The 12,197-nt window shown below is 37.0% G+C and overlaps 1 protein-coding gene across 6 annotated transcripts in view; it reads right to left on the bottom strand.

Moving 5' to 3' along the window:
- The window catches only part of LOC127834756 (FERM, ARHGEF and pleckstrin domain-containing protein 2-like), a 129,505-nt gene that overhangs the window by 59,222 nt on the left and 58,086 nt on the right, over positions 1-12,197 (bottom strand). For all 6 annotated transcript variants that reach the window (XR_008028112.1, XM_052360784.1, XM_052360788.1 and 3 more), the window contains 7 exons: positions 11,791-11,909; positions 9,620-9,717; positions 9,046-9,175; positions 7,979-8,066; positions 5,652-5,807; positions 2,596-2,756; positions 1,597-1,674 (listed from right to left, as the gene is read on the bottom strand). Coding sequence is in view for 5 of the 6 variants with exons in the window: in XM_052360784.1 (XP_052216744.1) it covers positions 1,597-1,674; positions 2,596-2,756; positions 5,652-5,807; positions 7,979-8,066; positions 9,046-9,175; positions 9,620-9,717; positions 11,791-11,909 (830 nt within the window). In the remaining variant the exon portion in view is untranslated. The remainder of the gene's footprint in view (positions 1-1,596; positions 1,675-2,595; positions 2,757-5,651; positions 5,808-7,978; positions 8,067-9,045; positions 9,176-9,619; positions 9,718-11,790; positions 11,910-12,197) is intronic.

Below are 12,197 nucleotides of genomic sequence, written 5' to 3'. Positions count from 1 at the left end.
AAAACCATTAAATTTCGTGTGGTACGAATTTTTGTGGATTTGGTTGGTCCGCTGAACCACAAATTCAAGGACCAACGATTATTTATACATTTTTGATCGGAAATTGGTCATTTCGAAATGTCAATTCCGATACTTTCCTTTGTTGTCGCTTTTCCGAGTATTTTTTTTTTTTGTAATAGTTACTTCACTTCAGTAGGTCGCATTACATTATATCTTGACTTATTAAATAAATATTTCTGAATGGAAAATGTTCTTATTTTCCACCCATTTGACATAAATTATATTTGTTTGATATTTACTAACATGTTAATTTGTTCGCCATCCAGTGCAATAATAAAAATCTAATGTCGTGTGAGTTTTTCTTTTTTTATTCATCATCGTTAATGTACGTTTTATTCATCATGGTTAATAAATATAATATCAACGATTGTTCTCATTTACGTGACGTCGTCAAATTAACAGTTTGCAGATTTATCACATTTGTCAATTTGTGCCAATTAAAGTTAAAAAAGACATAACGGTTTTAACACGTGATTTTGGGGACCTTATTACTCAATTGTTACTACTAGGGGACTGATTGCGCTGAGAATTGCAAATATTGTCAAAACAACATTGATGGCAATTAGCGAGCAGGGACCCACAAGTGCGCCATTTTATCGCTCATATTGACAATTATCGGCAACACTTTCATGCTTCAGTGCACATGAACCTCACGTCTTGCTGTCAACACAGATCAGCAGAGTATGCTTCGTTATTACTCTGGTTGTTTTAATAAAAGTTTAATGGCGGTCAGTCTTCCCCGAAAATTTGAAACCCAAGAAATAACGTATCAACGAATTAGTTTTTTTTTATTTGAAAACCACGAAATAACGTGTCAACGAATTAGTTGTTTTCTATTAAACCACAAAATTTCATACCGACGAATTTCTATACGTTTACAGTAATTAATTTCTCGTACACGAAACTGAAAGATTAAATGCCTAAATACTAGAATGATAATGAAATGACAGAAAAACTTGTTTTATACTGTGAGCAGTATATTTCACAGCCGCTCTTTTAATATAGTCAAACTGCAATCATATCAAAGTAAGAATGTTTTAATCGTTTTGAATAACTTAAATTTGATAATTATACCGCTTGCACTTAACTTATTGAAATTAGCGCACCGAATCGCTCTGATTAGGAATACACGCAAGTTTTTCACATCTTTATTGACATTACACAACAGATTAACACCAATTAGCTGTCGGTGTTGTTTAACCTCAAAGCGATTAAAATCGGTTAAACGGACGAATAAAGCAATCAAGATGTGACCATCTTTGAATTTTCTGAAAATACATAAAAATGCATTACATGGATTTGAATCAGAAATGGAAGGTTGGAGAAAAAATGAGATCCAAGTACCCCACGCGTTATATTTGACTCAGCGTTATAAAAGAGCGCCTTATATTGAAGTTACAGTGTAATATCCATATAAGATAGGACAGTGATGATGACAGGTTCTATCTTTCATGAAACAAAACGTGTTTTTTTGTGTTGTTGTAAATGTTATAGGCCTAAATGCTAGTAACACATTATTAGAAAAACATTTTTTACCTTTGAAACTGCGGTCTTTTTCCGTCAAAATTTTCTTTGACATATGCAGCTAGCTGCCTCTGTGTGCGACCACTATACCTGGAGACACACACAAAAAGCTTATTAGTGCACATGCAGACACTTCCAATGTATGAGCCACATCTGGGAAAACTGGGCTTAATGCATGTACATAAAGTATCGTCCCTAATTAGCCTATACTGTCTGCACAGGCTTATCAGGAACGACGCTTTCTGCTTTTATGAAATTTTTTGTTTAACATTTATCTTACTAAAACGAAAATCCATTTTAAACAGAAAGCATTTTCCTAGATAAGCCAGCGCAGACTGCACAGGCTTATCTACCACAATACTTTAAGCACATGCATTAAGCCCAGTTTTCCCAGAAAGTGGCACCTATTTGCAATAAAGATCATTATACACATTGATTTCCAAGACTTTCCAAGAAAGTTGAAATCCCTATCCTTCAACCGAGAAGTGTTCAATTCTGTGCTCCCATTCTTATGACTTAAACTACCAGGGTGAAATCATTACTGTAAAATTATGTTAACAAGTTGTCAACTTTTTATGTTAATGCAATTAATAATACAAGCTTTTTGTTTGCAAAATATGTTAAAATATTTCAACACATGTTACCACTATAAAAAAAAGTCACAGAAATCATGTCATGAAAACTGATCACACAGGTTATGTGGTCAGGCTTAAAATCAAACCTGAGATCCAGATTAACCACAAACCCTCACCAAAAACCTCGTTCTGGGAAAACTGGGCTTAATACATGTATGTAAAGTCCCGGGTTAGCCTCCACAGTCCGCTTCGGCTAATCAGGGACGAAATTTTCCAGCATAGTTTTTGGTTAAAAAAACACAACCTTTCTTACATAAAAAATTCCATTGAAGCGGATAGTGTTGTCCCTGGATAGCCTGTGTGTACTGCACAGGCTAATCTGGTACAACACTTTTCGCAAATGCATTACGCCCAGTTTTTCCATAGCAAAGCATACCTGTATGAGGAACCCCTGCTCACGACCCTGGTCTTGTTCCTGGCAATCTTTTTCACGAGCTGACAACGAAAGAAGCCATGGTGCTCAATGCTTTTCTTCCAGAATGTCTTGCATTCGTCCCTCGAATCGAAGAAAAACTCCACTATGCCTTTGTAGTAGCCCTGTACCAATGAGATTGGATAATGGATTACTTTCAGGGGTTAAATTTGGGTTTGAATTCACAAAGCAATTTTAACAAGTCAGATTGGAATATTATAACAAGAGCACCGCATAGCGGGTGCCAACGCTCGGCTGCGAAAGCTTGTCAGAATTTTTTTTTTAGAGGTGACAGTGACCTTGACCTAGTGACCAAACAAGAGATGTGTTTGTCAGAAACACAATGCCCCCTATTTCGTTTTATCATTTGGCAGGTACAGACATCATCTCCCTTTAAAGCTTTATTACTTCCCTTGGATTTTTGTCCAATCCAACCGGAGGGGGGGGGGGGGGGGGGGGGGGGGGGGGCGTCTGTAGACAGTTAAAAATGACCAAGTCAGACATCACTGACAACCAAGGCCTGTGGTTTATCAAAAAGATCATAGCCAGAGTTCATCATGAACGTATGGACAAAAGTCCACTGGTATTTAATGAAAACTAGCATTCACAAATTAGAACAGGTAAGCAATGATAATTATATCAAGAGATGTGTTAGTCAGAAACACAATGCCCCCTATTGCGCCGCTTTGAAATAAAATTGCTATTTATCATTTGGCAGGTTTGGTATGTAATGAACATCAAAGAAATTATAATTATATCGTTTGAAAATAACCTTTGACATATTCAATTTTTGGTAAGGAAATATATAATATGAGATTTATAATTATATAAATTACTTCCCTTGAAAATAATTGTCTATAAGAAATCACTATTTTTAGTAGGAAATAATAAAAAGCCACTACCGTGACTGTGATTGACCACTCGAAATGTGCAGCTCCATGAGATACACATGCATGTTAAATATATTAAGTGGCAATGTTCAATATTGAATAATTATTTCCCTTTTTAAAGCTTATTACTTCCCTTAAATTTGTATTTTTTACAGTAGACCGTAAAGGATGACCTTGACCTTTTACCACAATGTGTTTGTCAGAAACACAATGCCGCCTATTGCGCCGCTTTGATTTATTTAACAAAAATATCAACATGGGAAGGTCAGACAACTATGTCCATTTAAAGCTTATTACTTCCCTTGACTTTGTTTTTTCGACCTAGACCTTGAAGGATGATGTTCATCTTGAAATTTTACCATTGAAAATGTGCAGCTCCATGAGATACACATGCATGCCAAATATCAAGGTGCTATCTTCAATATTTAACAAGAGCGCCGCATGACGGAGCAATATACGCCCGATTCGTGTGCCATTGGAGATGATACACTGATGATTGATGTATTTGTTTTGGAAATAAGCAAAAAAAAATTTCAAAAATCGCGAAAAAAATAAACCCGATGAAAATATCGCAAAATAAAACTGGATAAAAATATTGCATAAAAATATTGCATGTGTTAATCGGTTGCATGTCTCCAATCAGACCTGACTGATATATAATCTATATACTACCTCTGACCAAGTTTGGTGAATTCAACTTGAACTAGAGCTTTGTCACTGAATGTGACTTATACCCCCATACCACTTTGACGCAGGATAAAAAGTTGTTTAAAAGTTTCGGATGAATACAATTTGAATTAGAGTCCGGACAAAGTGGCGCCGTTGAAAATGCACTAATTGACCCTATGACCTAGTTCTTGACCCGACATGACCCATATTCGAACTTGACCTAGATATCAACTAGATGCAACTACTGACCAAGTTTGGTAAAGATCGGATGAATACAATTTGAATAAGAGTCCGGACAAAGTGGCGCTGTTGAAAATGGACTAATTGACCCTATGAAGATTTATACAATTTGAATTAGAGTCCGGACAAAGTAAAATGCACTAATTGACCCTTTGACCTAGTTTTTGACCCAGCATGACCCATATTCGGACTTGACCTAGATATCAACTAGATGCAACTACTGACCAAGTTTGGTGAAGATCGGATGAATACAATTTGAATTAGAGTCCGGACAAAGTGGCGCCGTTGTAAATGCACTAATTGACCCTATGACCTAGTTTTTGACCCGGCATGACCCATATTCGAACTTGGCCTATATATCAACTAGATGCAACTGCTGACCAAGTTTGGTGAAGATCGGATGAATACAATTTGAAATAGAGTCCGGACAAAGTGGCCCCTTTGAAAATGCACTTATTGACCCTATGACCTAGTTTTTGACCCGGCATGACCCATATTCGAACTTGGCCTAGATATCAACTAGATGCAACTGCTGACCAAGTTTGGTGAAGATCGGATGAATACAATTTGAATTAGAGTCCGGACAAAGTGATGCCTTCCGCCCGCCGCCCGCCCGCCCGCCAAGGGGTTTCACATAATACGTCCCGTATTTTATACGGGCGTATAAAAAGTTATGGCCAATGTTAAGGTTTTAGCACGACGCCTAAGGCGGACGGCGGACGACAAGCTGGCTATTACAATAGCTCGGGTTTTCTCCGAAAACAGCCTCGCTAAAAATATTGAATCCCATTAAGGGTGAAACAATTTATTGTCCATGTTAACTAAGGCGTTAGATGTTTTCTTATTTAGCATAAAATCAATAGTTACAATACAAATAAGTATTTGCTTAAAAAAAAAAGTTGAGGAAAACAACCATCAGCCTGTTTATATATATATGTAATTTATCTCCATGTACTCATACTTAAGCAATTAAGGTCTATATATTCTTTTTTTTAAGCACAATTCAAAACAAACATGACATTATTTCAACATAGCCTGACATTCCATACCCAAATGTTATGAATAGCTAATAGCAGTATTCCATTTCAATAAAAAAAACAGTTCCAACAGAAGAGGCCTCTTATTCAATTACTGCTCAATGACTGATTGACGGGACCCATTAGCTACTCCTAGCTGCTCAATGACTGATTGACGGGACCCATTAGCAACTCCTAGACTCACATTGTGATCCGGATGCAATTTCACTAGCAGACGCTTTCGCTTAAAGCTCAACTTCCGTATCTTCGCCCAGGAGAATGTGTTAATTTTTGTCTGCCCTTGAAATACCAGAATTCCACAATGGGAGACTGCCAAGTTTAACGACACATTTTCGTGATCCTGAAATTAAAGGAAGATTATATGGGTCAGCATAAAATCTTTTACAGGCCTTGTGATTTATTCAAACCGAAGAAGAAACAACTAACAAACTGAAAAGTATTTGAAGATGAGCAACACTCTAGTAAAACGTGGTTTACTGCATAAGCCTAAAGTGTCCCAGATAAGACTATGTAGTCTGCACAGGTTAATCGACAACGCTTTCTGATTTTATGGTAATTTTAGTAAAAACAAGAGATGTGTTTGTCAGAAACACAATGCCCCCTATTGCTCTGCTTTGAATTAAAATTTCAATATTTCATTTAGCAGGTTTAGAAATTATCTCCCTTTTAAAGCTTATTACTTCCCTTGGATTGTATTTTTTTAACTTTTGACCTTGAAGGATGACCTTGACCTTTCACCACTCAAAATGTGCAGCTTCATGAGATACACATGCATGCCAAATATCAAGTCGCTATCTTCAATATTGCAAAAAGTTATCGCAAATCTTTAACCAAGGTTAAAGTTTTGGGACAGAATGACAGACAGAGAGGCCAAAAACAATGTGCCCCCGATCATTATATCAGGGGGCATAAAAATCTCTTTTTAATGAAAATCAAGTTTAAGCAGAAAGTTTCATCAAAATCAATCTGAGAAGACTGCGCAGGCTAATGCATGCTAAGCTGGATGACACTTCATGCACATGTACAAAGCCCCATTTTTCCAGAAGTGTACACATCTCCAAACAGAGGTGTCTCGGGTATTATGAAAATATTTTGATATTTTAAGTTCCATTATTTCTATGTGGGTTCTTATTATTTAAGCCAGAAAACTTAAATTATTGTTTTTCTTATAGAGGCAGATATATAGGATCTGACATGAGCTGTCATTTCATACTTATTCCTTATAAAGGGTTTAGTATTGGATTTAGTTAGATAGCCTTTGTGGAGCTTGCTTACAAAGTTTCTTGGCGATTTTAATAAATCAGGATATGAAAAGACAATGGAAGTAAGGTCTTTCTATCATAGGCCTTTAAATTACTAAAGACAATTTATATTTACATTAGTCATGATAAAACCAGGACGTTATTTTCATCGCATGATGTCATCTGATGTTGCAAGCCATTTAAGAACAAAAATTGAGTAACGCTTTTGGTCAGTAAAAAAAAAAAGTAGCAGATGAAAACAATAACAGAGCTATGTTACACATGTTTAAAAAAATATATTCGTAATGGTTATATTACATAGAAAACAATGTGAAGAAGCATGTGATAAACATAACTTGCCTGAACAGAATATTTACAATCAAACATTGACATGCAAGAATGTTAAAACCAACACAGCTCATAGTGCTTACTGTTGTATTTTAGCCATGTTAAACAGCCCAAAAAATGGTGTTATGAAAACAATCTCACACTTTCTCGGCAGGCAAGCCAAGTCAACGTACACAATTAACAAGTACTTAGGGCGAATACTTGTTCGCCGATAACTTACAAATGCCCTACTGGAAACAGCTTTATGCCAAGAATGGTGATACAAATGAGCTTGGCTAATGGAAAAACAAGGCTTAATGCATGTGCGTAAAGTTTTGCCCCAGATTAGCCTTCGTAGTCTGCACAGGCTAATCTGGAATGAGACTTAATGCATAAACTGGATTTTTGTTTAGAACAGACTTCCTTTAACCCTTTACCACTTAGATACATATTTGTACGCATTTGTAGTCCTTGAGAAAGTTACATTTAATTAAATGCTTTTCTTACTACATTCAAGTTTTAAAGGCTTCATTTCCAACCCTTAGTTACTGATGAGCAGCAAACAGCATAAAACCTGAACAGACTGCAAATTACTCGCAGGCTGTTATGGTTTTATGCTGGTTGCAAAAGCCATTTTCACTTTGTTTCTTATGTGGGAAAGGGTTAAAAAAAGATTACCATAAAAGGGGACACCAAGTTGTCCCTTATTAGCCTGTGCAGACTGCACAAGCTAATCCAGGGCAACACTTCAAGCACATGCTTTAAGCCCTGTTTTCCCACAATGAGGCTCAAATTATTCCAAGACTGATTCCTCCAAACATTGTGTGACAAGGCCCAGCATTGAACTCATAGACACTGGATTAACTGTCCTGCTCTCTACCAACTGAGCAAGCCTGCCAAAGTAAGGTCTATGTATCTTAAAAGGCACAAGCAATTTTCATACCTTTGCTGCCACCATTCTTATTCCATACAGCTCCACTTTACGAGCAGTGTCAAGTAGGTTTAGATCCGCCTCTGCTGGGTTCTCTCCCCTGAAAATTCACATTTGAATAAGATTTAAAAGAGACAGTTTTAATGGTTTAAGCTCTAAAAACTATTTGAGCCTCACTCTTGGAAAATGGGGTTTCATGCATGTGTCCAGAGTGTCGTCCCAGATTAGCCTGTGTAGTCTGCACAGTCTAATCAGGGGCAAAACTTTCTACTTTGTGGTATTTTTTGTTTATAGGAAGTCTCTTATTAGAGAAAATCCAGTCTAGGAAGAAAGTGTTATCCCTGATTAGCCTGTGTGGTCTGCACAGGCTAATCTGGGAAAACACTTTATGCATTTAACCCCATTTTCCCAGATTCTATTTTTTTTTTTTCATATTTTGAGTTAAATTCTTTGCCTCAAACATAGTTAGTCCTTTGACAGAAATATGTTATTGTTTTCTTGCGGAAAAAAAGCTGTGTTAATATATCTTTTACCAAGACAGGTTGATAACCTGAGCAATGAAGGAGCTAAACTGTTATAAGCAGATTATGTGGCATTTGAATAATAATTGTGATTTTTATCAAGGTTATTTACAATTTATGAAACAGATTAAAATGGGATGGGACAGTATTAAAACAAATGATCTGAAATGACATCTAAAGGGAACATGTTGAAATTAATATTTGACATTATCTGGTGTTTTTTAAGGAGAATTAGAATGCTGTTTTGTTTTTGCATGCATTGTTTGTTCGGATGTTTGGGTTTGTTATTTATTTGATCATTATGAAAATAAACTGCAATTGTGAAACAACACAAAAATTCAATAGTTATAAGAAAATTATACTGGTAATTCAAATTTCTATTAACAACACGGCTTTTTTAACAGTATGATTTTATCTTTATGTTTTTGTCATAGAAATAATTTTAATGAAAATATTTTTAAGGGCATATGAGTAACAAACAAGACAAGAAAATACAGACTCAAACATCCAACCGTCAAGTGTGACCTTGACTTTGGGGACCGTTTTTCTGCCACTTACACATGTTGTTTGTGATACTCCATAATTTTGCGCTCCAACTCGTCGGACTGTTTTGGCAAGTAGACAAGATTATTTGCACGCAGATATGTGTGGTCTACGTATTCATCAAAGGGATAATCCCCAACATCAGCTGAAAGGAAGCAACAAAATCTGAGCCATGCTCTGGGAAAACAAGGCGTAGTGCATGAAGTGTTGTCCCAGATTAGCGTATGCAGTCCACACAGGCTAATCAGGGACGACACTTTCAGCCCAAACTGGATATTTGATAAGATGATACCAGGTACTTCTTTTAAATGAACAACACAATAAAAACAGACAGTGTCTTCCCTGATTAGCCTGTGCAGACTGCACAGGCTTATCTGGGACAACACTAAAAACACATGCATAAAGCGCCCTTTTCACTGAGCACGGCTCATATTTTCCATCTGTTCAAGATTGAAGTATATTAGCTGAGATATGCAGACAGCAAGTTACTCGTAGGCTGTTCTGGTTTTATACTGGTTGCATATAACCATTCTCACTTATAAGCAGGAAAGTGTAAAGATGAGCACAAAACCCCTTACTACGACATTACCTTGAGCAATGTAGGATGCAAGAAGTGCCATGGTGTTATCACTACAGGTCAGTGCCCCTGTGGACAGGTCCTTCTTGATTTGTAACGCGTACAGATATCTGAAACACAGAAACATGCAGACAGTTATATTACAAGACCTCATTAGCATATGCATGTCAAAAGATGATATTTAAATAGTTGCAGCATCTGCTTTATTGTTTTTTCATCAAATGAACCGTGCTGGGCTTAAAGTCTTAAGAATTTCCAAGATTAGCCTGTAAAGTCTACACAGGCTAATAAAGGGCAACACTTTCTGCTTTTATGGAATTTTATGTTTGAAAAAAAAAATAAAAAATCCAATCTAGGCATAAGCCCGGGTGTTTTTACCACAGCAAGGCTTAACAAATTATTTTAGGCTCCATTCCTAGTGTTAACAATTCAGATTCAGTCGTGGTACAAATACTCAGAGGTAGCAGTCAGTATGTAGATGAACTGACTTCACCAGACAGAACAAGGATAGGAATAAGAAAGGGGTCCATCAGTCTTTCACCTCTTAACCCTTTGCATGCTGGGAAATTTGTATCTACTAAAATGTCGTCTGCTGAATTTCTAAAATAAGCATTTTCTTCGATTTTTTTCAAAGAATACTATCAGAATAGCAAACAGTTTGGATTCTGATGAGACGCCATGTTCTGTGGTGTCTCATCTGGATCTAAACTGTTTGCAAAGGCCTTCAAAATTCGGTTCAAGCACTGAGAGACTTAAATTTGTGCTGGGCCCCTAGGCATTCCGAGAAAACTCTGTTGTCCTCCATAGGAGACCTACATGCCCATTTGTATGCGAGCCAATAACCCCAATCATAACTCAATAAACAACATCAGGCCTATCATCTGGGGCAAAACTGTGCAGATATATTTGAAATAATCAACAAATGGCTCATGGGACATGGGAGATCATCTGCATGATAAATACTGCCATTCAACGGAGAACAGGTCTGACAGGAATAATGTTTAATACATCAACAGCCCACTACACACATAAGGGGCAATATTAATAACAAATGAGCCGTGCTCTGTAAAAAAAGGGGTTTAATGCATTTGCATAAAGTTTTGTCCCAGATTAGCCTGTGCAGTCCACACAGGCTAATCAGAAACGACACTTTTCACCTTAAGTACATTTTTGCTATGAAGAGACTTTCTTTACACAGAAAATATCATAAAAGCAGAAAGTGTTGTCCCTAATTAGCCTGTGCGGACTGCACAGGCTAATATGGGATGACACTTTAAGCACATGCATTAAATCCTCTTTTCACAGAGCATGACCCAAATGATTTTAAACCATAGCTTATAGGTTATAAGAACCTCTGATTTTCATTTTGATGTTTAATACATGACATTTATAGCCAACTGCCTACAAACATACCAAAAGCAATTTTCATCTTAGCAAATGACTTAATCAAAGACTATTGTGACAGGTTTGTGTATTTTTTTGTTTAAGAGCAATACTTTTTTTAGCTAAGTATTTCATCCATGCTAACAGATTTGTATCCAAAGTAATGATCACTGCAAATGGTATCATAGTTCTGTATAAACATTGGAATTGGTACAGGCTGCGGATCAAAGAGAAAAAAGACCAGAAATTTGGTACTTCTATATAAATGGTTTAATCCATGGCATTTATAAGTTCAATGCTTCCAATGAAGGAGTTTTGGGTTGGGGATCTTTCCTTAACTTCTAGGAAAATAAACACCATCCTACCCCTGCTGTGAAGCTGGTGCAACCACCAGGGTTTTTTGGTTTGTTTAGACTTAGTCTTGTTTTCTATTAACAGCAGAAACTGAGCTCAAAATGAACAAACCCACTCCTGCTTGAAATATACATCAAGCTTCACCCGGGAATCTAAATGAGCCTCGTTCCGGGAAAACTGGGCTTAATACATGCACATTACGTGTCATTCCAGATTAGCCTGTACAGTCTGCACAGGCTAGTCAGGGAAAACACTTTCTTTTCTTTTTGGAATTTTTTGTTAAAAGGAAGTCACTTCTAAAAGATAATCCAACCTAGGCAGAAAGTGCTGTTGCAGATTAGCCTGTGCAATCTGCAACAACACTTTTTGCACATGCATTAAGCCCAGTTTTCCCAGAACACAGCTCAAATAACACGCCAGTTTATTCCTGCCCTACAGCTGTATACCTTGTGAGCTCATCCTCCAGTAGACCAGGGTCCGGGGTGTAAAACTTCACCAGGAATCTGAGAGGCGTATCGGCGGATGGCAGCTGCTTCAGAACGTGCTTCTCTCTGTCCAACCAGTTCTGGAATTCAGGGAAGCAACGTCTATAAAACTTGTGGTGGAAACAGTTTTTGTCTTAAAAAGGCCAGACAAAATTATACGCAATTTTGCTGTTAACATGTGTGTTTGAAACATAAAGCTATCTCTAGACTAAATACTAACAAGAAACTGTCGGAGACGGGTGATGCTCCCCAAAGTTTTTTTTTGTCACAATATTGCACTATATATTCAGATAAAAGGAAACGTTTTGAGGGCACAGTAGTTGGGGGGGGTAAGAATTTTTTGTAGAAAATTTCAAAGGGCCATAACA

Source organism: Dreissena polymorpha, chromosome 6, assembly GCF_020536995.1.
Source record: "Dreissena polymorpha isolate Duluth1 chromosome 6, UMN_Dpol_1.0, whole genome shotgun sequence".
Classification (NCBI taxonomy): domain Eukaryota; kingdom Metazoa; phylum Mollusca; class Bivalvia; order Myida; family Dreissenidae; genus Dreissena; species Dreissena polymorpha.
Note: the sequence above shows the minus strand (reverse complement) of the source record. Positions and strands in the feature narration are given on the sequence as shown.